Raw genomic sequence first — 27,437 nt, 5'->3', positions numbered from 1 at the left:
CCGCGCCCCGCAGTGGCGATGACACATCCACACGCACGCACACAGACCCGGACACACACTCAGAGGCCCGGCACGTGTCTCCCAACCCAAGTAGGGAACATCCGGCCCGGCACCTTGGCTCTCGCGTTTTGTGTTGACAATCTTACTCGGCGTATCATTGGCCCAACGGGCAAGTCTGGGCCCACATCACTGGTTTGCTCATCATCATCATCGCGTCCTGTCTCTCCGAACAAATGCCAACCCGCTAAGCAGCCACCTACGATGGATTTAAATGAGTCACTAAAAGGAAGCGAAAAAAACACTTGCGATGGCCGGGTGTCTCAGGAATGCGCCTTTCCGCTTCGTGTTACGATGCCAGTGCGTTCAAAGTCGAGGTCTGCTCGCCACCGAGAGGGCTTCAGGAGAGAGATTTCATATCGTTTTGCTGCTCCTCCTCCTCCGCTGAAGGAGCGGTAGACCGCGTGGTTTAGTTTATGGGAACATCGCTTTGGGTTTGCATGGCCACATTCGCACGAATGTCTGCGCCCTGGTGTCTGTCACAGGCGAGTCACAGTGCTGAACCCAAACCGGTGAGATCTGGGTTCAGAATCCACGTGTCGCCTGCCCATGACTCAACTGGATTGCCAGTGAGTTTATGACCTCAGCTCACTCATCAATGACTGCATTGGAAAATTAGAAAAAAACAAACCCATTACATTAAATTAGGGCTTTCACAGCCAAAGGAGCCCCTGATGTATAACATGGCCATTATCAGCCCCCAGAGATGCCCGGCCACACAAAGAATGCACAAAGAAATACAAAGATCCCCCGTACAGCCTCAACAGACTGTTGGGTCAAGTGCTGTTAGCGAGCAGTATCTATGAAGGTCGGCACGGTACACGCGGGGGTGGGTGGCCATCACCACACCCGGCTGCCTTTTTCTCCCCAGTGACGATGTTTTTTACACACCGCACCAGGTACTCATTTGACACTGAGTCGACCTACGGGAGGCCCAGGACCGGTTCAGATAATCGTCACCGGGTCGCGGCGCAGCGAGTTCACCGCCACACACACAGACACGAAGTCTCACACTGGCACACACGATTTACAAACTTACACAAAAGTCAAAGTGCGCTGCTCATCTTCATTGGGGGCCCTGCGCTGGAAACTCCACGGTCTTCTGGCGGGGGGCTGATTTATAAATATTATAAATATATATAAAATCAAGCATCGTTTACTTCCTCCACAGTGGTACTTCATTGATTAACCCAGGAGGAATCATCGTGATGATGGTTTTGATGGATAGTGATGAAAACTGATTATGAATCACACGAGGATCATAGCCACTGCTCTGTCTGCCTCTGGGTCTCATCATCATCATCTTCGTTGTTGTTGTTGTTGGAGCCTCGTTATCCTTATCCAAATTCTGCGTCGGTCTCACTGTTTTGGTGCATATGGATACACCAAATATCAGCTGGAGTCCAAGTGTTAATCACCATAATAAGCTAAGTAACATAGAAACAGAGATAGCATTAATCTCGCTTATCCGCAACTTGTCTGCTTCTCGCTTCTCGCGTGAATAATGTTTGTTGTTGAGATTGTTCGTTTGCAGATTTCCCACCATGCACTGGCTCTGCTGTGGTCGACCTCCTTTCTTTCGAGCCTAGTCTCAAACGGTGTTATTTTGGTACTGGCAAAGGAGGTCCCATGATAGGACAGTGGTTCTTAACTTTTCTTCTTTTACCGCAGCCTTGCACCCCTTAGGTTCTCAATCTTTAAAATTAGTTTTTACGATGTCAATAAACACACAAGGGGTTTGATGATGAAACAAAGTAGCTGCGCTCACGTGTTCGTGCTTCATTTGTGTGTCGATGATTTACCGTCGAAAAAGTCTGGCCACGTCTCGCACCCCCAGAGAGGGCATCTCGCACCCCCAGTGGGTGCAGAGTGCACGCTCGATGAAGCGCCCACTGCGCTAGGAGGTTATAGACCGAGAGAGAGAGAGGGAGAGACGGGGGGATGGTGGGTGGTGGGTGGGGTGCCCACAATCATCATCAGCGGTGTAGGGTGTGCCCCGCAGACGATGCAAGGTTGTTGCTCTGGGTGTGGTTCTTCATATTTAACGCACCTGGGTGCAAGGGGAAGAGCCGACAAGAGCTGCCGCGCGTGCCTTGCGGTAGACACCGGCAGAACGCTCCGCTGAATTTTTCTAATCAAACTCGCGGGGAGTATTCGCAAGGTGAGTGCAGCGGTGTCTGGGGATGAAAGGCGGTGACGCTTCGGCGAACGAGTGGCTTGAATAGTGCATCGATTGTGCATCTCTTACCCGGCGCACATTAACAGCAGCTAACGCGTGGCCGTGCGGCGTGATGCGGCCACAAAGACCAGCGGACAGTGGCGATGAGCTGGCGTTGCGGGTTGTTCTCGGCATCGCTCGAAGTGACGGCCTTCCTCGCCATTGTCATTAGCATCGTTATCATCATCAGCATCATCATGTGCGTGGTTTCATCAAAATCATCGTCATCATTGTCGTCCTCGTCTAAAGGAAATTATATGATGTCGGAATGGGCAGGCCGTGTCATGAGAAACGAGTGTGTGTATGTTGAACTTCTTTCACACCGTACGTAGCCAACCGTGCTCATCGGATGTGCAGGGGCAGCGCAACAAACGGAGCGGTGGGACGAAATTATCATCACGAGATGTTCACGACGATTGATTCGTGATCACCACGAGATGTTCACGACGATTGATTCGTGATCACCGCGAACAGAGCCAGGAGAAAAGTCACTCGCGTTATCACCATCATTATTATTATCAGCAGATCTTTGTCGTCAGTCTATATCACACCACCACCGATTATTCATACGAACTCTTTCATCACAACCCCCCTACATCATTATCCTGCTCTCGCACCGCTGTAATCACTATCAATGCACACAACATTCCAACTTTATGGCATCAAAGGCGAAGATTCCCCACGCCCCCCCTTGTAGCCTTCACAGGCTTTAGCGGGCACCTTTGAAGGCCGATAACAGCGCACGAGGGGTGGGTGGACAACACCACGCGCGACCGCCTTTGTCTCCCCAGTGCTGATATTTGCAAACCGGGCACATATTCGAGGCTTCGGGGAAGCTCAGGACAGGTTCCGATAACCGTCGCTGATTGTTGGTGGGCCGTGAGCGGGAATCGAACTCGGGCCTTTTGCCGCGTTTGTATCGCTAACCGCTGCACCACCGCCCCCCCACGTGACATTGCCGGTATCATCCACAGCAGCGTGCCGATGCCTGCACCCACAATGCTCTTTTGCCTCTACAGACTCCAAGTGACATGAGGATGAACGCGACAGGGATGAACGGCCCTGACACTCTCTCTGCTGCTCGGCCTTCTGGGTGAGTGTCAATCTCGGATTTACTTGGCAGACAATGCATTCGACTTGGCTTCACGGGCAATGCGCGTCTGTACACGTGAGTCCGTATGTGTCAGCGCGCGTGTGTGTGTGTCTGTCTGTACATCTGGGTGTGGGTGTGTCACTGTGAGTCTGCGTCTGCAATGAAAGTGAGTGTGTGTATGTGTGTCAGCGTGCGCGTGACGCTGTATGTGTGTGAGTGCGTCTGTCTGTACATCTGTGTGTGTCAGAGTGAGTCTGTGTCTGCAATGCAAGTGAGTGTGTGTGTGTGTCAGCGTGTATGTACGAGTATGTGACACATACACACTCCCACGGTGGTGTAGCAGTTAGCGCTACGCTGCGCTACGAACCCGGCCAACCGAGTTGGATTCCCGCGCACGGCCAACCGGTCCTGGGTCTCCCCTAGGTCGACTCAGCCTCTAACGAGTTCTTGGTGCGGTGTGTAAAAAACATCGTCACTGGGGAGACAAAGGTGGCCGGGCGTGGTGCTGGCCACCCACCCCCTCGTGTGCCGTTCCGACCTTCATAGGTGCTCGCTAACAGCACGTGCCCCAACAGTCTGTTAAGGCTATACGGGGGATATTTTTCTTTGTGTGTGTGTCTGCACACGTGAGTGTGTATGTGGATGAGTGTATCCAGCCCAGGGCAGGGTGTGGACTGCGTGTCGAGTTTGGTTCATTTGATAAGCGGTCGGAACTCCGACGTGTCCACGCATGCGTTGTAGAGGACACACAGACAAAGACACAGACCCCCCGTATAGCCTGACCAGACTGTTGGGGCAAGTGCTGTTAGCGAGCACCCATGAAGGCCGGAACGGTACACGAGGGGGTGGGTGGCCAGCACCACGCCCGGCCGCCTTTGTCTCCCCAGTGGCGATGTTTACACACCTCACCAGGTACTCATTTGAAGCTGAGCCGACCCAGGGGAGGCCCGGGACCGGTTCAGATAATCGTCACCGTTGTTGGCCGTGAGCGGGAATCGAACCCGGGTCATCATGTTCGTAGCGCAGTGCGCTAACCGCTACACCACCGCTCCCCACACGCACCCACACACGCGCGCGGGTGAGCGTGTGTGTGCGTGCCCTTCACAGACTGCGGTTTTGTGTCTCTCACGCGTCTACGTTCACGTGTTGCTCACCGTGAGGTGACATGCCGGCGGCGAGGAGGACGTGGTGGTGAGGTGTGGCGCTGTTGGCAAGAATGAGTCAGTTGGTCTGTGATTGGCAAACAAGCGGGGCCATTTGACTTGGCGATTGTTCAAATAACATCTCAACCTCGGGGGCATTTCCCCACGAGCATCGCCTTCGGTGAACGACAACATAGCGAGGCGAGGTTGTGCTCTCAAGTGTGCGAACAACAACAATAATAATGATGATAACAATAACGGAACTGCCGCGGAGATGGAGCGTTTGAATCAGCTCGTGCGCGCACCATTGCGAGACCCCGTAGGACGGCGACGGCTTTGAGGAGGCGCTCATCCAGCAGTGAACAGATTGTTGTCAAAGATGATGATGATAATAACCATGGGAGGCCGTTGAGAATGAAAGTGTTTGCTGCCAAGGGGGTGCCCGGCAACAAAGGACGCGCGCGAGCGAGGCACGGGAGCGGCGCACAGGAAACAAAACAAAAACGGCGATTACAATACAGGGAGAGAAATTGCCGTCGAAATGAAGTGCGCATTTAAATTTAGATACGTTTCATGGCGAGGATCACTCAAAACCCATTGCTATCCGTATCGTCTGATCAGCTCATCGAAGTTCACAAGGGGGGCCAGGACGAAGCATTTCCGCAGGAGCGGCGCTCATTTCATTTGGCAGCTCTGAGACACTAGTGGGATGTCCACATTCCTATGACAGGGGGCAGTCCATCCATGGGAGTGGGCCACTGTTGGTGTGGTCAGAACACTCATCCTCCAGTCAGAATACCTCAAACTTACAGTTTGGGTTTGTGTCAATGCAGCCTATCATCACTACCATCATCATCACTACCATCATCACCATCACTATCATCACCATCATCACTACCATCATCATCACTACCATCATTATCATCATCACTATCATCATCATCATCACTACTATCATTATCATCACTATCATCATCATCATCACTACCATCATCATCATCATTATGATCATCATCGATATCATCATAATCACTATCATCATCACTATCATCATCATCACCATCACTATCATCATCACCATCGTCATTGCCACGGCTGCTCCATGTCCGAGAACACAAACTCCACTTGGGTGGCTCACGGGTCAGAGCTCTGAGCTGCCACCTTTGAGAGCCGAGGTTCGAAAATACAAACTCCAAACATACAGCAGCAGGTGTCAGGGTCAGGATTGATTCCACGACCTCCCGCATACCAGGCGAGGTAGTTAACATCTCCCAACCACCGTGATGATGATTTCAGAGAGAGATACACTCAAACTCCAAATATACAGCAGCAGGTGTCAGGGTCAGGATTGAACCCACGACCTCCCGCATACCAGGCGAGGTAGTTAACATCTCCCAACCACCGTGATGATGATTTCAGAGAGAGATACACTCAAACTCCAAATATACAGCAGCAGGTGCTAGGATCGGGCTCGAACCCACGACCTCCCGCGTACCAGGCGAGGTAGTTAACATCTCGCCACAGCGGCACCACCGCCGGGCCTCGTCTGACCGGCCGAGCGACCGTTCTCTTCCGCAGGCTTCTCCGGGGCCTTGCCGAACCGCGCGCCGGAGGCACAGCAGCGACAGCGGCCGCCACCGCCGTCGTCGAGCTCGGAGTGCCGCTCGTGCGAGCCGTGCTTTCGCCCCTGGGAGCGAGACGTGGAGGCGCTGGGGGTCCGCGTGGGGGAGCTCCGTGACAGGGCCAAGGCGATGATCACGGCGGGCAGCATGGGTTCCGCGTGGAGCCACGAGCAGGCGTTCCTGGCGGCCGAGCGGGACCTGCAGAGGGCGCGGGAGTTGCTGGACGCGTGTCCTGCCGCGGGAGACGGCGGCGACGGGGCGGTGACGGAGCGGATCGAGGGCGCGGCGAGGAGGAACCGGTGAGGATGATGAGGTCGCCCGGGGGACGCTCTTCGGCGTCGCCGTCGTCGTTGCTGTTGTCAGGGTGATCGTTAACGTCGTCGTTGCTGTTGTCAGGGTGATCGTTAACGTCGTCGTCGCTGTTGTCAGGGTTATCGATGACGTCGTCGTTGCTGTTGTCAAGGTGATCGTTGACGTCGCTGTTGTCAGGGTTATTGATGGCGTCGTCGTCGCTGTTGTCAGGGTTATTGTTGACGTCATCACTGTTGTCAAGGTTATCGTCGTCGTCGCTGTTGTCAGGGTTATCGTTGGCGTCATCGTCTCTGTTGTCAGGGTTATTGTTGACGTCATCGCTGTTGTCAAGGTTATCGTCGTCGTCGCTGTTGTCAGGGTTATCGTTGGCGTCATCGTCTCTGTTGTCAGGGTTATTGTTGACGTCATCGCTGTTGTCAAGGTTATCGTCGTCGTCGCTGTTGTCAGGGTTATCGTTGGCGTCATCGTCTCTGTTGTCAGGGTTATTGTTGACGTCATCGCTGTTGTCAAGGTTATCGTCGTTGTCGCTGTTGTCAGGGTTATCGTCGACGTCGTTGTCGCTGTTGTCAAGGTTATCGTCGACGTCGTTGTCGCTGTTGTCAGGGTTATCGTCGTCGTCGTTGTCGCTGTTGTCAGGTTATCGTTGACATCGTCGCTGTTGTCAGGGTTATTGTTGACGTCATCGCTGTTGTCAAGGTTATCGTCGTCGTCGCTGTTGTCAGGTTATCGTTGACATCGTCGCTGTTGTCAGGCGATCGTTATTGGCACGGCTGATGTAGATGCAGCGCAACGATGGCGCTTTGCCCACAAGAGTCCCTCCATGTCCAGTTGGAAGATCCTTGTCCCAGGGCCTATCTGGCACGTGGTCGTTGTTTGGTCCTGAAGAGGGCCGTTAGCGCGGCTCGCGTTGTTGGTATTGTTGCTGTGGAGACCGGGAGATCGATGATCAGTGTTCGGCTGCCGCGTTCGTCGTGATTTCCCACATAACAGAGTGGGTTGCATGGAGGCTGCTGAAATCTTCTTATCCGCCATCATTGCCACGATGAGATTCTTAGATGAGAAGCGACTGTCATTATCATCATCATCCTTGCTCCATTGTTATACAGACCACTTGAAGTAGTGTTGCTTGCCACATTAACGACAATTGGGCATCGTCATAATCATTAAAATAATCGAAATGCAAATACTTGAATCATTATCATCATCACTAGACACGACCACCACTAAATCGTGACAATCAGTTTTTGTCATCGTCGTCCAGCAAAATTGAGCAGGCCAAGTGGCTCAGCGGTAGATCCGAGCGGCTCGCAAATCAGAAGGTTGCGAGTTCAAACCCCCGGTTGGGAGCAACGGTTTCCTGAATGCATCTGTGCAGGGCTTTGAGCGTCTTGACGCCGAGACGGCGGCGATTAGGATGCGCGGCATGTTTGTGCCTGCGATTCCCCCAGCGCTGGGACATTACGGCCCATTACACACCGAGGCATGTTCAGCAGTCAACTGCCCCACCCCCCCCCCCCCACGTTTCATCCAGCAAACTTGCACCGTTGCATTAACAAAGTTAGACATGTACAGGCCAGTAGCTACGGGAAGCCCCGGGGCATGGCCCCCCCCCCCCGACCCTCTGCTGTAAACGCAATGTCCCATGATGAAAATACAAATGTGTAACAGAGATAACATTTTCTCATTATTACTATTTTACTCCTTTACAAAGTGTGGGGAGGGGGGTGGTGGGGGGGTTGGGAAGCTTGTGATGTCTTGGGTGATGGTTACAGCTCAATCTGGAGGTCGCCGGTTCGATTCGACCCTCCTGGCTCGCCACTTGAACCGATGGCATGGGCCTTTCTTGAATCACCCCCATGGCCTCCGTCCTGCCGGCGGTGTTTATGGCTATGCCGCAGCGAGTCGATTGGCAAGTCGCGTTGTGGTGGGGTAATGCGTGGGTACCCCCCGCCCCCACCTCTTCCAAGACGTCTGGCCAGGTTGGAAGAGTAGGCCTTTATACTCTCTAGACGTGGGGGGGGGGGGGGCGGGGCTCTCAATTAAAACCTCCCCTTTTGAGGCTCGTCTGCCAACATTGGCATGAGCAAGCAATTGCAGTGGCTGCACCTTTGACCTGTATGTAGATTTACTCCCACAAATCCGTCAGCATTGTGACGTCACGCTTTTTGTTTTGTTCTCCTGGGGAAAACAAATATAAGTCGGGGGTCAGGGGGGTGCAGCAGCGAGGGGGGGGGGGGGTTGGCGGGCGTGTGGGGGGGGGGCAGCAACAGTGGCGTACACCGGTTCTGGCCGCACGGCTGAGCGTTTGTCCGTCCGTGCTTTGTCCGTCCATGCGTGCGTCCGTGTGTTGGTCCGTGCGTGCGTCTGTGCGTTTGTCCGTGCGTGCGTCCATCCGTGCGTGCGACCCCCGGGCCGCAGGGAGCTGGCCAATCGTCTGGGCTCGCGGCAGCGCGCGGCCGACGGGGCCATGTCAGCCTTGAGCTCGCGACGCGACGGCACCGAGGGGGCCCTGGACCGGCTGGAGCTGAGCGCGCTGCGCGTTAACGGCACGGCCGCCAAAGCCCAACGCTACTTCAACGCCCTCGCCAACTCGGACTTTCAAGGTCGGCGGTCGTGGTCGCCGTTAAGAGATACTCGCCACGTCCTATGTTGACCCGTGTGTGCGGACCGTTCAGCGGCGATCTGGTCATCGAATCGCCTCCTCCCAATGCACCCCTGCAATATCTCAGAAGCAAAGCAGGCATGAGCCTGGTTGTCAATTGGCTGAGATATCGGATGGGAATACCAGGTGTTGTAGGTTTGCGCTGCAAAGTAGCCCAGAGATGGCAGTAGATCAAAGGGATTCTTGATTCTATATATGCAGACATTTGATCGTTACTCTCCATAAATGAGTGCATTTTATGTGGTTACTCCCACATACTACTCATTAATGGAATTGGCCAAACATCTCAATGCAGGACCCTCCTGAAAAATGTACTCTCGAAACTCAGTGATGATTTCCTGGTTAAATAGAGGATGTATTATTTACACGTGCGGTCTTGCATCAGGTCCTCCGAATTTTTTGGACCCGCGAACCCCTCCAAAAGATCAGCTGATCAGCCATGATGCAGATCAACGTCAAGAGGCCATCACGGCGAAAGCCATCGATCTCCCCACACCTTGCCTTCACTTCGCTTCCTTCCATGAGCTTTCTCTCTGCTTTTGCACGGTGGACTCACACGGCAGGGTTTCCTTTCCTTTTCCACTGTCGACCAAACCAGGACATGGTTTCTCAGTCGTCCTAAGCCAGGGGTTGGTCGGTAACCTGTGGAACTTTCAGGACTGCTTCGTGCCGTTATTTATTAAGGACCACCGTCTTGTATTTACCCACAGTGCATTGCGGCTCTTGAAACATTGCGTTTTTTTTTACCGAATTCGAATAAAATGGTTCCTCTTGTTATTTTGGTTGCCAACCCCTGGCCTTGGTCCTAATTTCCTGATTGACAAAACTATTTTCTTTAGATCTGCTTTTTGTGTTTAGTTTGTTGTTCTTCCCCCGCACCTCCGTTTGAATAGTTTAGTTTAACTGCAGTCTCTGCCCCGCGTCCACCCGTTTCTGTTTTAACCAGGGGCGTACGAGAACATCCGCTCGGCCTACCGGGACTCCCAAGCGGCCGGGAGCCGGGCCCGCGACGCCGTGGAGCTTCCCGGGGGGGCCCTGGAGGAGTCGAGGGCGGCCCGGCGGCGAGCCGAGACCCTCGCTCGCCTGGAGGGGAGCGACTTCGCGAGGAGGGTGGCGACACTCGGGGCGGCCGTGGGCGAGGTCGAAGGCATCGCTGGCAACAATGGCCTCATCGCTCGCCTCAACGAGAAGGTCCGCCTGGGGGAGGGGGGTCCGCATTGTGGGCCACATTGCATTGTGGGCCACATTGCATTGCATTGTGGGCCACATTGCATTGTGGGCCACATTGCATTGCATTGGGCCACATTGCATTGTGGGCCACATTGCATTACATTGGGTCACATTGCTTTGTCCTGTGCGGCATCATATTTGCAAGTGCCACATGCTATTGCGTTGCATGGTGCCACATTGCATTACATTGCGCAGCATTTCAACGCATTATGCTGCACTCCGTTGCATCGCGCCGCAATCCATTTTCCCGCTCAGCGCTGCGCCACGTGGCACCGCATTGCACCCCGTGGCACCACATTGCATTGCGCCGCGTCGCACTATGTCGCACCGCATTGCATTGCCCACATCATTGCGGCGTCCTCATCGCCATGCAGGTGTGCGGCTCTCGGGGCGACGCGCCGTGCGACAGCACTCCTCCATGCGGCGGAGGCGGTTGCCGTGATGCCGCCACGGGGCTGCTGACGTGCGGCGCCGGGCCCGGATGCCAGGGTGCCGCCGCAGAGGCCACGCGGGCCCTGGACGGAGCGAGGAGGGCCGGGGAGCAAACGGACGACGCGGCACGCAGACTCGACGTCGCCTTCCGCACGGTACGCCACCCCCCCACCCCCCCACGCTCTCTTGTCACAGTCGGCGCCCGGTCACCATTTGGGTCGCCGAGTCGAGGGCTCGTGGAGGCGACGGCCGCGTCTGCACCAGCGGTTTTGGCCCATCGCGATCGTCCCATCCGCTGATTTGTTAACATATCGGTGCGGTGGCGAGATATTTACTACCTCGCCCGGTATACAGGAGGTAGTGGGTCCGGTCCTGATGCTGGCGCCTGTCTGTTTGGAGTTTGTGTGTGTCTCTTCTTGTGATCGCATGGATTTTTCTCCAGGTCCTCCCGTTTTCCCCTCCACATTTGGAAGCATGCTTATAGAGTATTTGGCTGCTATAAATTTCCACATGATGATAAGCTACTTCGTTGAGCTTTCATTTGTGATAGTCAGGTCACTTCTGAAAACGAGCTATACAGCTCACTGGGCCTTACCTGGTAAAAGAAAGAAATAGTTTAACATTTCTGTTTGTAATCCAGCCAGGTGGCCGGTTAGTCGAGCGATTGGCTCGCGATCACGAGGGTTGCGAGTTCAACTCCTGGTTTGGGGGTTTACTCATTCCATTAGCCCTCTCCCATTCAGGGTTGCTGAAATAAATACCGCTTTGTGGACGTTCGATGGATAGACTCGCGCCTGCCATAGGAACGTGGCATTTCCAGCGGCGCTCAGGGTTGTAAACGGCAGATGAGTGCCGCTTCAATGCTCATTTGAGTTGGAAATTCACTTTGACTTTTGTTGTTGTTGCTTCCCTGTATGGGACACACTTGAATCCATAAAGGTTCGACATTACAAACCTTAGTTTTTCACGTCGATTTCTTTGCATCACAGTGTGTCCACCCGCCCACGGTTAAATAACCAGTGAATTGCTTACATTTGAGTGCGTGTGTGTGCACATTTGTGCAAAAGTGTGCGTGCGCGTGCGAGTGCATATGTACGCGCGTTGTGCGTGCGTGTGAGTACGTATGTCCACACAATCGGCGAGCAAGCCGTACGGATATTTCATTCATGAGCTATATTCGAGCCGAGGGTTGAATGTGATTTTTCTTTGGGTCTCCTTTTCAAAGGGCTGACAGTCGGGTCTCAGTAGGAGGTAGTCCATTCGTAAATAAAAGATTTGTATTTGTTATTAATTCATTACGTCTTGTGCCACTGCGGAGAAAATCTCGTCAGCGCTCGGCAAGGCTCAGCTCCATCGGTGGCCCTCAGCAACTGGTGCAAATTCCATGTTTCATGGGCAGGGGCCAGGGTTCCAACACAGAGATAGACACACAGTGAGACCGACACAAGTCAGAGAGACAAAGACAGAGACGCACAGAGACACAGGCAGCGGACAACAAAGACGAAGACCACGGTTTAGCCTGGAACAGGCTGTTGAGGCTACTGGCGAGCACCTATGGAGGCTGGCACGGCACGCGGCAGGTTGGGTGGCGAGCACTATGCCCAGGCCGCTTTTGGCTCTCGAGTGGCGATGTTTACACACCTCAACAGGTAGTCAGTTAAGTTTGAGTCGACCTAGCAGAGGCCCAGGACCGGTTCAGATAATCGTCACTGTTGTGGGTGGCCGTGAGCGGGAATCGAACTCGGTTTCGCCGGGTTCGTAGCGCAGCGTGCTAAGAGAAACGTGAATACTGACAGACACGAAGACAATCAACCACGTGGAGTAATTACCAAAAAGAGACCCGCCGAGAGGCGAAGACAGGCAGGCAAACACATAAGTTGGGCACAGACATTTACAGACAGAAAAAAATCACGAAGAGAGGCAGAAACACAGAGACATGCGGTGAGACACCCAGAGTGAGACACGCGGAGTGAGACAGAGGCTTTTTGGAGTCCCTAAAAAAGTATGGGGTGGGGAGAGGGCGGTTGCTGGCTGTACTGGGGGAATTTGCCGATAACACCATCACTACACATAGAGGATCACGGAACTTGGGCAATTATTGGCACCGACTCATCGCGTGGCCGCCCTCTTGCTTGCCCGTGGCTCCTCACTTCTCTCTCGACGAGAGCGAGCGGATATCGTGCGGTGTCGAGTTGCAAGTTGAAATCGTGGCGCAACGGTGGCGAGTTGTTGTTGTTGTAAATTTGGAGTCTGCATGTGTCTCTCTGTGCGGTCGCGTGGATTTTTCTCCGGGTCCTCCGGTTTTTTCGCCCCTCTGCATTTAAAAAATCAACGTCCTTTTTGAGTATTTGGCTGCTGTACAATTCCACTTCGCTGAGCTATAATTAGCGATAGCGAGGTCGCTTCTGAAAAAGTGCCGAAGAGCTCAGTTGGGGCCTTACACCTGGTGGAATACGAAATCGTGTTTTAGTGTATTAGCTTGAGAACTCGCGATGAAGCAGGTACAGCGACGGCACTGGGCACTGCGTCGCAGTGCGGACGAGCTCCGTGCAAATCGCGAGAAAACACAACAGGACGTCAAGCTGCAAGGGCTGCTCGCGCTGTACCGTCGCGCACCAACGCTGCTATTTTTTTTTTAATCAAAGCCTCGATTGTGAAAAAAAAAAAACCCCATCGTCATTATTTCGCAACCCGGTCAAACGTAGCTTGGCCCCCTTCGAAATCAAGGCAACAGCTTGAAACTAAGTTGGCATTTGAAACCATGAATCTCTCTTTGGTTCCGTGACATTTATAACCTCGTGACCTTCACATTAAGGATGGCTTTTTTTTTAAACATTAAGTTGTCATAGACAGCCCAGAAAAGTTCAATCAATTGTGATGGCCTTATAACGTAATTGTGGCCCAAAGCCACGGCAGTTAGAGTCGTAGGTTGCAGCCCTCTGTAGATCCGCTGCTGGATGAAGGCCTCCCTATGCTGTGTGGTTTGACCATACTTAACCATGCTGGGCAATGTTTGGTTGGTGAAGGAGGGGCGGATGGGATGGAAGGGGATGTACCCAGGATTGGCTCAGATATCACTCGCCACGGATGTTAGCCGTCGCTGCAAACTGAAACAAAGCGTCTGGGCCCACGACACAGTGGAATGACCACCGTGCCACCACTCCGCCATGCGGTTAGCATCAAAGTGACGGCGATTCGCTGTTCAGATGACTACAGAGGTGGTGATTATCTCAGCTGGTGTCAGTTGGTGGAAATTCGACATTGCTATGGCAGGGGGCGAGTTTATCCATAGCACAACCACCGTTGACTTCGCCAGCAAAGTGGCACTCTGCGTTATCAACGCCGGAGGGAGGATTGGCCAAGTTAAAGAGTGGGATAGAAAATATCCATTGATTAATAATGATCATGGTATCACCATCATTAGCATCTTGAGACGCTGTCGCATTTAGATGCTCTATCCTACTTACAGCGGCGAACCAGTGGTGGAAACTCGACACTCCTACGATGGGGACGAGTTCATCCACAGGACAACCGCTTTTGAGTTCCCTCACCAAGTCGTGCTCACTTTATCGACCCCCCTGAGAGATGATGATGGGGGGGGTGTGCGGGGGGGGGGGGGCTGAGTGAATCCGCTCGCTCTACCGCTGGTGCGGTTTTCCTCACCTCCATCGTCAGAGAGGAGGGTGATAATGGCACTTTGGGGGTCCCCCCCCCCCCCCCCACGTGCACCAAAATATTAACAGTCGCCAGCTGTGGCTCGTCATGTCCCCTACAGTGCCAGATTATCCCAGTAGCACGTGTAGTAGCTGCACGTGCAGTAGCAGCACGTGTAGTAGCTGCATGTGTAGTAGCTGCATGTGTAGAAGCTGCATATGTAGTAGCTACATTAGTAGTAGCTACGGGCTCCGCACTTTCAAGGGCCCCGCGCTAAATGCTTTCAAGCAATCAATTCCGGTTTAGTGATTCTGCACTTGCTTTATTACTATAGTACTATACCGCCTTCAACTTTTACGAACGACTGGATGTTTAAGGTTAGCGATCTGTCGTATTATCTGGCTGTATAGCAAATGAAAAAATAGATTACTTTATTAGTGTTTTAACATGTAAGTGTTTGTTTAGTTATTTAGGGTCCCTTTGTAACATCATGCGCTGCAGGCCCCGCAATTGCTTAATCCGGCATCGCCCCCTCTGCCGATTCCCTTCGCTCCGGGGGGTGTCGACGCCGACGTGGCATTGCCTCCCGAGAGAGGGGGCACTCACGCGTGACTCGTGGTCGTGGGCCCCCCACACCCCCACACCCCCCCTCTCCCCGGACAGGCGGAGGAGGTGAAGAGGGGGGCTGACGACGCGAAGGAGACGGCGCGGGAGCTCTCGGACCGCGCCGGCCGCTCCGGCAACGACACCCGGCGCGCCATCGCCGACGTGCGGGCGCTGGTCCGCAATCTGCGCCAGTTCCTCTCGGGTGAGCGACGCGGACGGGCGTTGTCGTTGTTGTTGTTGTCATGTACTTCTATGCTACTCTATGCGGCAATTCCGCTGCTTTACTGTGTTATTACTCCACGGACTGTATCACACCGCTCAGCTGTGCCGCTCAGGGAGGTAGTTCATGGTCGTCCGATCAGAAACTGCATTATTACGGTGCGCACTCCGCATTGTGCAAAGTGTTACCTTTTGGAAGAACCACGTTCGAGCGAAAACGCGTGACAGTGTGAACAATACGAGTTAGGCGAGGACTTAGCGTAAATGCAAAACCCTTGTCATGAAATATCTCCCCCCCCAACTCCTTTTCCGCCCCCCCCCGTCCCCGTTGACCCCCCCACCGCTACCCCCACCGCTCACAGAGGACGGCGTGGACCCGGGGAGCGTGGAGCGAGTTGCTAACGAGGTCTTGGCCCTTGCGCTGCCGGCGAGCGAGCTCAGCGTGGAGCGGCTCGTGGCAGAAATCCAGGGGAGCGCCGGGCGGCTGGCGAGTGTTGACCAGGTGCTGCAGGAGACGCGTCGGGACCTGGAGAGGGCACGACGCCTCGCCGCGGAGGCCAACGCCGCCAGGTGCGGCGGACAGGAATCGTCGCTCGACGTGTCCTTATTATTTGAAAAGTTGTGATCCGTTAAAATTTGTAAAAAAAAATATATGTTTAAAAATTCTATAAGACCGAAACGGGTGGACCTTTCCACAACTCTGGCTGTCACCTGATGAAGTTGGTTGTAATTACCGGCGAAACGTCACGGTACTTCAAATTGTAAATGTTGCGGGTTTACTCTCCGACACACCGGTGTGCTGTACCAGTAACTAATTGGCCCGTTCTGTTTACGTGACAAACTTCACTAATTGGCTGTGCCGGGCACCAGGGTCTGCCCCGTGACCTCCTGCCAGCGGGCGTTCGACACTTCACGCGGCCTCACCATGCACGTAGCCTGGCACACGCGCCGTGGTGACGCTGAGCTAGTTGTTGTTGTTGAGCGCGACTTAGACTCCACGCTCTGCGTGTGCGGCAGGGGGGCGGCGGCGAAGGTGGCGGAGCAGGCGGACGGCGTGCGGGACGGGCTCGCGGACGCTCGGCGAGCGCTCGAGGTGGCCACGAGATCCGACGTCCGCATGACGGACGACCTGGAGGCCGCGAGGAGGAGGTTTGCCCAGGTAGGGCGCATGGACGCGTACACCAGAGGTCGCGAACGGGGTTTGATTCCTTACCCGTACCCGGCCGCACCAGGGTCGCAAACGGGTACCCGTACCCGGCCGTACCCGTACCCTACTCGTACCCGGTCGGGTACGGGTAGGGTACGGGTATCGGGTACCTGATTGCGACCTCTGGGATGAAGCCATGTTGCAGGCGCGGGTGACTTGATTCTAGGAACTTGAATTGCGAGAAGAGACAAGACGTTGGGAAATGAGTGACAAACAGTTACTCACCAGTGACTCACGGCGTACCCGTACCCGGCTGGGGACGGGTAGCCGGGTATCGGGTAGGATACGGGTATCGGGTACCCGGTTGCGACCTATGGCGTACATGCTGCCACGTGGCAACGCTCGTGCCTCGGAGCAAGAAGCAGATGGGTTCGACTCCTGGCTCGGGTGCCTCTATGAGTGGAGTTTGTGTGTTCTCACTGGTTCTGTGCTGGGTTTCCTCCAGGTCCTCTGGGTTTCTCGCATAGCTGACAACAAACAGACAATGTAACCGGTATGGTTCCAAAACATCCCAATGCAACGCTCAGCATCCATGAAAGATAGCACTACGCAAGGATGATCTTCAGCACGATGGTCATCACACTTAGGATATTAATCGAGAGTGGAATGTATTTTATCAGTGCAGCCGCCGTAGGGCTGTGGAATATTCACCACTGCGCTTATGTCCACCAATGGAAATGAGCGCAATCCAAAGCTCATGCGAGCAGCAGCAGCAGCACGTTCCACTGGGCCAAGACCCCGGGGCCGGCCCAGGACACGCTGCTGCTGGCGGGACGGCGTCGCTTGGCTGGCCTCGGAACGCCTGGGAATTACCCCAGGGAGACATAAAGTCCGTGTACAGTAGTGTATAGTAGTGTAGTAGATTATAGTAGTGTATAGTAGTTTATCGTGTAGTAGTGTATAGCAGTGTATAGTGTAGTGTATAGTAGTGTATAGTGTATAGTAATGTAGTGTATAGTGTAGTGTATAGTGTAGTGTATAGTAGTGTATAGTGTAGTAGTGTATAGTGTAGTGTATAGTGTAGTGTATAGTGTAGTAGTGTATAGTGTAGTGTATAGTAGTGTATAGTGTAGTGTATAGTGTAGTGTATAGTAGTGTATAGTGTGTATAGTGTAGTGTATAGTAGTGTATAGTAGTGTATAATGTAGTGTAGTGTATAGTAGTGTATAGTAGTGTAGTGTATAGTAGTGTATAGTGTAGTAGTGTATAGTGTATTGTGTATAGTAGTGTAGTGTATAGTGTAGTGTATAGTGTAGTGTATAGTGTAGTGTATAGTGTAGGAGTGCTGGAGTCTGTCGCCAGGCAAAGGGAGGTCCGGACCGCCACTACTCAGCACGCTGCTGCTGCTACCACTGAGACCCTCGCCAGCACAAGCGGACTGAGAAACAAACGGGCGGAAGGACGAACGGTCAAAGCCATTTGCACATTCCGTGCACGATTTTTTTTATCCTGATCAGAATGCCTGAGCACACACACCCCCCGCACGGCAGACAACTCAGAAGGCCACGCGCAACATTCTCTGTGGCTCTGTGGCTCGCCTCCCAACCCACCACCCACCCCCCTAAAAAAATGTTCACTTTCGTTTAAAAAGTTTGGCGGTAACAAATGACCCCCCCCCTACGATAACAACAAACATGCGGCCACATCAAGGGAGAGCATTGGCAGCGGTGGCGCAAACATTCACGCCGAGCGTGGAAGAAGACGCTGACTCTCATGGCAACCTGCCCAGCCTCTTTTCTATAAAGTTGTTTCGCAGTGGCTTTGAAAGTAAGTTGTACGGACACGGCCGTTCCTGTGTACGCGCCTGTGTGTGTCTGTTGAACACGTAGAGGCTTTCGCGACCGATATCATCCATAATAGATGTGTTGTTGTTGCAATTACTGGCGAAACGTCGTGCTCAGATTGTAAATGTTGTGGCTTGGCTCTCCAACACACAACCGGTTAGTGCTGTACTAGTGACGAATTGGCATGTTCTGTTTACGTGACAACCCTTACTAGTTGGCTGTGTCGGGTGGTGGCGGGTGTTAACGTCACATGTATATATTTACGCGATTTAACCCCAAAACAACCTCTATTATCTTCTTGGTTCTTTCGGTAAAGTCACGTAGAAGAGAAGTAATAAAATAATAAAAATAAAACATAATAAAATATTTTATTTTTATTTTTATTATTTTATTACTTCCCTTCTACGTGACTTTACCGAAAGAACCAAGAAGATGAATCCCTGCAGTCACGAAAGCTTTAAATCGAAATTTAACCTCTTATGGACGTGTGTGTATGTTGAACCCGTGGCACCTGATGGGTCTGTCCCGTGACCCCCCTGTCGGCGAGCCTTCGACACTTCTTTTGGTAAAGTCACGTGGGTAGAAAATAATCGATCACGACGTTTCGATCGCAACACAAGCGGCCGTCATCAGGTAGGACAATCACAGCAGGGAAACTGCTGTTCTAACCACGTGACTTTACCGAAAGAACCAAAGAATATGGATTCCTGCAGTCACGAAAGCTTCAAATCAAGATTGAGCCTTCGACACTTCACGTGGTCTCAAAGTGCACCTGGCCTGGCACGGGCGCCGTGGTGACATCGCCGTCACTTCGTGGCGAATGGCCGGGTATCGGTATGTTGAACCAAAGATGGGGAGCGCTAGTTAGTTCGGCGGTCAGTGCGCTGCGCTACGAACCCGGTGACCCGAGTTTGATCTCTGCTCACGCGAACAGCAGCGACGATTATCCGAATCGGATCTTTGTCTGAGTATGTTGAACCTCCTTTCGTACCGTACGTAACCAACCGTGAGTAACTGGACGTGCGGGGAAAGGACTACAAACTAAACGCAAAAAAGCAGTTCGTCAATCGAGATGATTTTCAAAGTGCATGGCTCTGGTGGCTTCCTAATATCGGAAAGGAAGAGCGTTCCAGACGGCCACGCATTTCCGTTTCGATGGTCAGCCAAAAGCTGCCGCTGCGAGAATGACCGCAGCTCTCGTGATGATGGTCTATAGCTCATTGATCGAACGTCACTGGGTTCCTCCCAAAGCCATACCTCCCCGCTCCACAAATCCGCAGTGTGACGGGCAACAGCCGAACATCGTAAATTGCTCAATTTGGAATTCACGCAAAAAGATTGCTCACAACCGCAACAAAAAAAAGTGGCAGGGCCCTCCTGAAAAAGAGTATTGAGACTCGGTGAGGATTTGCTCAGCAAACAAGCATCAATAATTAGGAATTCAACAAGCAAAAAGAAATATCTTCATATAGGTAAATGTGCAGCCCCTGCAATTGCTTCTGCTGGCAGAAGAGCCTCCACAAGGGGAAGCTTTAGAGAGAGCCACACCTCGAGAAAGTATTTTGGCCTGTTCTTCGAGCCTGGAAGAGGTGGGTGGGGGAGGGGGGGTACCCACACTTTACCCCACCGCACGCGATCAACTAATTTGATCTAAACGTCAGGTTCGCGTAGAGACACCCACACGCGGGCACTTTAAACTCATAGATGTCAGCGGTGCTGGCTGCCTTCTCTAACCATGGCCAATGTGAACGTCCTAAGGCAGTGGATTCTTAACCTGGGGGTGCACGCTGCATCCCCTGGGGGTACAATGATGCCCATTCTGGGGGTGCGACACGTGGACACATTTTGTTTAGAAGCTAAATCATCGAACACGCAAATGAAGCACGGTCACGAAAGCACAACTTACTTTGTTTCATCAACCCGATGCGTTTATTAACATTGTAAATGTTAATTTTTTTTTTACGATTGAGAACCAATGGGGTGCAGGCTGCAGTGAAAGGCTCAGAACCGCCGTGCTCAGAGAGCAGCAGTACTCATTGAGCAGCAGTACTCATTGAGCAGCAGTACTCATTGAGCAGCAGTACTCATTGAGCAGCAGTACTCATTGAGCAGCAGTATTCATTGAGCAGCAGTATTCATTGAGCAGCAGTACTCATTGAGCAGCAGTATTCATTGAGCAGCAGTACTCATTGAGCAGCAGTATTCATTGAGCAGCAGTACTCATTGAGCAGCAGTACTCATTGAGTTAGCAGTACTCATTGAGCAGCAGTACTCAGAGATCAGCAGTACTCATTGAGCAGCAGTGCTCAGAGATCAGCAGTACTCATTGAGCAGCAGTACTCATTGAGCAGCAGTGCTCAGAGATCAGCAGTACTCATTGAGCAGCAGTGCTCATTGAGCAGCAGTACTCAGAGATCAGCAGTACTCATTGAGCAGCAGTACTCATTGAGCAGCACTACTCATTGAGCAGCAGTACTCATTGAGCAGCAGTATTCATTGAGCAGCAGTACTCATTGAGCAGCAGTATTCATTGAGCAGCAGTACTCATTGAGCAGCAGTATTCATTGAGCAGCAGTACTCATTGAGCAGCAGTACTCATTGAGTTAGCAGTACTCATTGAGCAGCAGTACTCAGAGATCAGCAGTACTCATTGAGCAGCAGTGCTCAGAGATCAGCAGTACTCATTGAGCAGCAGTACTCATTGAGCAGCAGTGCTCAGAGATCAGCAGTACTCATTGAGCAGCAGTGCTCATTGAGCAGCAGTACTCAGAGATCAGCAGTACTCATTGAGCAGCAGTACTCATTGAGCAGCACTACTCATTGAGCAGCAGTGCTCAGAGATCAGCAGTACTCATTGAGCAGCAGTGCTCATTGAGCAGCAGTACTCAGAGATCAGCAGTACTCATTGAGCAGCAGTACTCATTGAGCAGCACTACTCATTGAGCAGCAGTGCTCTGCCCCAGTGCTTGAACCCAGGAGCGCGGCAGTGTTGTCTCAGTGCTTTGACGTGGCCATTATGAACCGCCTGACCAAGACAAATAGTTCCATCTGACCATAATTCCTGCTTGTAAGCTGCCCCCTTCAGCGTGTGTCTTGTGTCTGTTTGCTTGTGTGTGTCTCTGTCTGTAAGTGTGAGCGTGTGTGAGGTTAGCTACGCTGCGCTACGAACCCAGCGACACGGGTTCGATTGCCGCTCACGGCCAACACCAGTGACGATTATCTGAATCGGACCTGGGCCTCCCCTAGGTCGACTCGGCCTCAAATTAGTACCTGGTGCGGTGTGTAAACATTGTGCCACTAGGGAGACAAAGGCGGTCGGGCGTGGTGCTGGCCACCCACCCCCTCGTGTACCGTTCTGGCCTTCATAGGTGCTCGCTAACAGCACTTGCCCCTACAGTCTGTTAAGGCTATACGGGGAATATTTGTCTTATTACGTGTGTGGGTGGAGCAGTGGTTCATTGGTGTGCATACTGCGGTATGAACCCGGTAACCCGTGTTAAATTCTCAGCCAAGGATAACACCAATAGCGCTGTCCAGGCTTCCCCTAGGTCGACTCGGCCCTTAAACAAGCATCTGGGGCAGTGTGTACACATTCGTGAACAGCAGCACTGGGAAGACAAAGGCAAAGATGGGCACGCTGCAGCCCCCACCACCCCGTCTCTGCTGCGATGGCATTGATAGGCGCTCGTGAACAGCAATTGCCCCAACAGCCTGTGTAAAATAAAATAAAAAAACAATATATCACGATGTTTCGATCGCAACACAAGCGGTCGTCCTATGGTGGAAAAAATAATCCAGCTTGAACTTACCCACCCATTCACTCACTCACCATCTCACTCACTCGCTCACACACCGACTCACCCATTCACTCACTCACCATCTCACTCACTCGCTCACACACCGACTCACCCATTCACTCACTCACCATCTCACTCACTCGCTCACACACCGACTCACCCATTCACTCACTCACCATCTCACTCACTCGCTCACACACCGACTCACCCATTCACTCACTCACCATCTCACTCACTCGCTCACACACCGACTCACCCATTCACTCACTCACCATCTCACTCACTCGCTCACACACCGACTCACCCATTCACTCACTCACCATCTCACTCACTCGCTCACACACCGACTCACCCATTCACTCACTCACCATCTCACTCACTCGCTCACACACCGACTCACCCATTCACTCACTCACCATCTCATCTCACTCACTCGCTCACACACCGACTCACCCATTCACTCACTCACCATCTCACTCACTCGCTCACACACCGACTCACCCATTCACTCACTCACCATCTCACTCACTCGCTCACACACCGACTCACCCATTCACTCACTCACCATCTCACTCACTCGCTCACACACCGACTCACCCATTCACTCACTCACCATCTCACTCACTCGCTCACACACCGACTCACCCATTCACTCACTCACCATCTCACTCACTCGCTCACACACCGACTCACCCATTCACTCACTCACCATCTCACTCACTCGCTCACACACCGACTCACCCATTCACTCACTCACCATCTCACTCACTCGCTCACACACCGACTCACCCATTCACTCACTCACCATCTCACTCACTCGCTCACACACCGACTCACCCATTCACTCACTCACCATCTCACTCACTCGCTCACACACCGATTCACCCATTCACTCACTCACCATCTCACTCACTCGCTCACACACCGACTCACCCATTCACTCACTCACCATCTCACTCACTCGCTCACACACCGACTCACCCATTCACTCACTCACCATCTCACTCACTCGCTCACACACCGATTCACCCATTCACTCACTCACCATCTCACTCACTCGCTCACACACCGACTCACCCATTCACTCACTCACCATCTCACTCACTCGCTCACACACCGACTCACCCATTCACTCACTCACCATCTCACTCACTCGCTCACACACCGACTCACCCATTCACTCACTCACCATCTCACTCACTCGCTCACACACCGACTCACCCATTCACTCACTCACCATCTCACTCACTCGCTCACACACCGACTCACCCATTCACTCACTCACCATCTCACTCACTCGCTCACACACCGACTCACCCATTCACTCACTCACCATCTCACTCACTCGCTCACACACCGACTCACCCATTCACTCACTCACCATTTCACGCACCCACCCATTCACTCACTCACTCACCCTCTCACTCACCCACCCATCCACGCACTCACTCACCCTCTCACTCACCCACCCATCCACGCACTCACCCTCTCACTCACCCACCCATCCACGCACTCACCCTCTCATTCACCCACCCATCCACGCACTCACCCTCTCATTCACCCACCCATCCACGCATTCACCCTCTCACTCACCCACCCATTCACTCACTCACCCTCTCACTCACCCACCCATCCACGCACTCACCCTCTCACTCACCCACCCATCCACGCACTCACCCTCTCATTCACCCACCCATCCACGCATTCACCCTCTCACTCACCCACCCATCCACGAACAACACAGACGCGTGCTCAACCCCCCTACCCCCCCCCTCCAAAAACAAAAAAAACCCGAGATTCCAATAACCTCCGCAGGTGGAGTCCCGGGCTGGAGAGGCGTCCGCACGCATCCCGGGCCTGGCCACCTCCCTCCAAACGCTGGCGGGCGGCACGGGGCTCCTCCTCGCCGAGTCGGAGGGACTGCAGCGGGTTGCCAAGGACGCCCAGCGAGCCGCACGGGAGGCCGCGGCCGGGGCCGAGAGCGCTGCCCAGGTGAGAGGGGAGGGGGCGGGCGAGGTGAGAGGGGAGGGGGCGAGGTGAGAGGGGAGGGGGGCGAGGTGAGAGGGGAGGGGGGGAGGTGAGAGGGGAGGGGGCGGGCGAGGTGAGAGGGGAGGGGGCGAGGTGAGAGGGGAGGGGGCGGGCGAGGTGAGAGAGCGAGGTGAGAGGGGAGGGGGCGGGCGAGGTGAGAGGGGAGGGGGCGAGGTGAGAGGGGAGGGGGCGGGCGAGGTGAGAGGGGGGGCGGGCGATGTGAGAGGGGGGGGGGCGGGCGAGGTGAGAGGGGAGGGGGCGAGGTGAGAGGGGGGAGGGGGCAAGGTGAGAGGGGGGGGCGAGGTGAGAGGTGAGAGGGGGGCACGGTGGTGGCGGTGGCTCGGACACGTGACTCTCCCTCGCCAGGTATGCTGGAGGGGTCGCGGGTTCGATCCCGAATCTAACGCCTGCTGTACGTCTGCATGTTCTCGCTCTCTCGCCCTCTCGCCGTGGTCGCGTGGATTTCTCTCCGGGTCCTCCGGGGTTTTCCCCCATTCGCATTTAGAATCGACGTCAAGCGTTTGGAGTTTATGGCTGACTGCTGCAAATCCCCACGCGATGATGCTGCTGCTGCTGCTGCTGATGTTGATGATAAGCCGCTTCGTTGAGCTATCATTTGTGATAGCCAGGTCACTCTTTTTGTGTTTGTTTCCCGACAAAACGCGAGCCCAGCACAATACGCAGGTCGACATTGGGAGGGTAACTGGCTGGGTCACTTCAGAAAAAGATCTCTCTCTAGCTGAGTGGGCATTACCTGGTCAAATCAAAACAAGCAGTTGGCAACAGCAATCGGAAGCGCTCGGGCACGATCCTCTCCGCCGGTGCCTCGCCGGTCCAATCTCGGGTCGGCCCCGACGTCTCCCCAGCGCCTTCTTCAAGATCCTGTCTGTGGCGTCGCCCCCGCTCGCCCGCCCGGAGTCGTCCGACTCGCCCGTCTCTTCCCTCTCGTCGGCTCGTCCCTCCCTCCGTGGGATCTCCACTCCGGGCAAGCGCAGGCCTCCGCGTCAAAGCTCACGGTCATCCGTGGGAGGTCACTCCTTCTCTGCTGCTGCCCCCCCCCCCCCGTTGTCTGGAGCTCCTCGATTGTCCGGCTCTATCCGCTCCTGGCTCAAGACCTTCCTCCTCTCCTATGCCTACGTCTCCGTTTTTATTTCCTCTCCGTGAAATGTCCTCCATCATCTGCTCTATCCCGGTGTGTGCGTGCAGGATTTGCCATCTTTACGTGAGTTAATGGATAGGTTTAAGACAGAGGCGGCTGGGAGGTCAGGAGCAACGGGAGGAGGATCAGCAACAGGAGGATCAACAGGAGGATCAGCAACAGGAGGAGGATCTGCAACAGGAGGAGGATCTGCAACAGGAGGATCAGCAACGGGAGGAGGATCAACAGGAGGATCAATAGGAGGATCAACAGGTGGATCAGCAACGGGAGGATCAACAGGAGGAGGATCTGCAACAGGAGGATCTGCAACGGGAGGATCAGCAGGAGGATCTGCAACAGGAGGATCGTCAGGTGATTAAATGTGAACGTTGCAGATGAGAGGTCACAGGGCCCACATTGTGTGCATGGAGCGGCGACCGTTTCCTTCGGCTGCCCAGAGGTAGGCAGCGGCAATTCCACATTCTTATGGCGGAGGGCGGACTGTTAATTGGAGGCCAGCCACCGACTGTAGACAAAGCAGAGGTCGCAACCGGGTACCCGATACCCGTACCCTACCCGATACCCGTTTGCGACTCTGGTGCGGCCGTGTACGGGTAGGCCGTGAGTCACTGGTGAGTCATCATTTGTCACTCATTTCGGGTAGGGTACGGGTACGGGTACCCATTTGCGACCCTGGTGCGGCCGGGTACGGGTACGGGTACGGGTAAGGAATCAAAACCCGTTTGCGACCTCTGAGACAAAGTGGCGTTATTTTGACCCCAACCCCCCCCCAAAAGGCTGGGTGTGAGTAATTGTGCCCTGTCAGTCACATGGGAGGTGGCCACGTGGAACAGAGGACAGAGCGCTGAGCGGACAACCTCTGAGATCCAGAGGGTCACCGAAGGATGAAGGCAGGGCTGTCAGGTGCAGCGATCTATCCCAAAAAAAACCCCTCTATTTTGGATAATATTGCTTGCGTAAGCCTACGTGTTAAACCGTACATATGTTGAACTTCTTTCACACCGTACGTAGCCAACCGTGCTAATCGGAGGTGAGGGGGGGGGGGGAATTAGTTTTCTATGTACGTGAGCAATAGCAGCGCACAAATAGCATGACAAAAATAATTGTTTTCCGCACTTAATTTGTTAAGTTGCAGCCGCGGAGGGGAAAAAAAATATCCAATAAACAAAGAAACGTTTTGTTTACGTGACAAACCTTACTCTAATTGTCTGTGTCGGCTGGTAGCGGGTTTAACGACACATTTGTATCATTACGCGATCCAACCCAAAAAAAAAACCCTCCTCTATTGTGAACAAATAACTAAGCCTGTATTAGTGTCGTGCGACGGACGCTACTGTCAGAGCGAGTGGGACCAGAGGTCACTGGATGGGATCTCGGATCTCAGAAGCAGCAGCAGCGCTGCGATATCCGCGAGACGCGTGTCGGCGACCGTGCGGCTGCGATGAAATTGGGGTCGGTGGGGAAAAAAAAAAACATCTCTTTGTTTTCCTTACTCCAAAGTGAATCGAGCCGGGAGGCCACTGGTGGCGAATGCGCGTCACTCACAGCTTGAAGGTCACGAGTTCAATTCCCGTTTGGGGGACGGGGGGGGTCAATTTGGCCCAAGAGCTTCGTCTTCCCCCACAGGGTCATTATAGTGAGGACCATGATTGTCATCCGATGGGATAGACTGGCCCCTGCCACGAAGGGCACCACTGTGGATAGGAGATGTTGACTCCCTCGCCTGGTATGCAGGAGGTTCGTGGGTTCGATACAGACCCTGACGCCTGCTGCTGTATATTTGGAGTTTGTGTGTCTCTCTCTCTCCCCGTGGTGGCGTGTGTTTTTCTTCAGGTCCTCCGCTTTTTCACCTCCACATTTAGAATCAACGTGCGTTTTGGCCGCTATCCATTTCCACGCGATGACAGGCCACTTCGTTGAGCAGTCATTTGTTGCCAGGTCGCTTCTGAAAAAGAGCTGTGGAGCTCAGTGGGCCCTACCTGCTAAAAAGAAAAACCGTTTCATAGTTGAGCTCAGAATGTGGAATTTCTACGGCTGCCTCAGGACGCCAATGGAGACGAGGGCTGGACCAGCGCTCGCTTGAGCGTGACGGGACATGTTTTGACGCGGCGCTATTAATATATTTTTTTGCAAACACGGCAATGTGTTGCGCAATGACAAACAAAAAAAATCGCTGGGCATGTTTACTCCAAATTACAACGGCGCCCTTTTGACT

General features: G+C 53.6%; 1 protein-coding gene across 1 annotated transcript; it reads left to right on the top strand.

Annotated features, from left to right (window-relative positions):
- Positions 1–2,076: 2,076 nt before the first annotated feature.
- Positions 2,077–25,581, top strand: LOC133356478 (laminin subunit beta-2-like). The gene is made up of 11 exons (XM_061574009.1): positions 2,077–2,218; positions 3,295–3,368; positions 6,089–6,431; positions 8,863–9,047; positions 10,053–10,297; positions 10,711–10,923; positions 15,086–15,230; positions 15,610–15,817; positions 16,265–16,406; positions 23,851–24,027; positions 25,270–25,581. The coding sequence occupies exons 3-11, from the start codon at positions 6,262–6,264 to the stop codon at positions 25,579–25,581; spliced, it is 1,797 nt and encodes a 598-aa protein (XP_061429993.1). The 5' UTR covers positions 2,077–2,218; positions 3,295–3,368; positions 6,089–6,261.
- Positions 25,582–27,437: the final 1,856 nt, after the last annotated feature.

The sequence above is a fragment of the Lethenteron reissneri genome, chromosome 54 (genome assembly GCF_015708825.2).
Source record: "Lethenteron reissneri isolate LAM-NWPU_2019-01 chromosome 54, ASM1570882v1, whole genome shotgun sequence".
Lineage (NCBI taxonomy): Eukaryota > Metazoa > Chordata > Hyperoartia > Petromyzontiformes > Petromyzontidae > Lethenteron > Lethenteron reissneri.
This window is presented reverse-complemented; position numbering and strand designations above follow the sequence as displayed.

Bases quoted from the DNA above. Each gene is read 5' to 3' on its own strand.
- LOC133356478 (XM_061574009.1), top strand. From the start codon at position 6,262: ATGATCACGGCGGGCAGCATGGGTTCCGCGTGGAGCCACGAGCAGGCG. The intron at 16,407-23,850 runs GTAGGGCGCATG...TAACCTCCGCAG, and splicing joins CGAGGAGGAGGTTTGCCCAG to GTGGAGTCCCGGGCTGGAGA. The intron at 24,028-25,269 runs GTGAGAGGGGAG...GTGTGCGTGCAG, and splicing joins GGGCCGAGAGCGCTGCCCAG to GATTTGCCATCTTTACGTGA.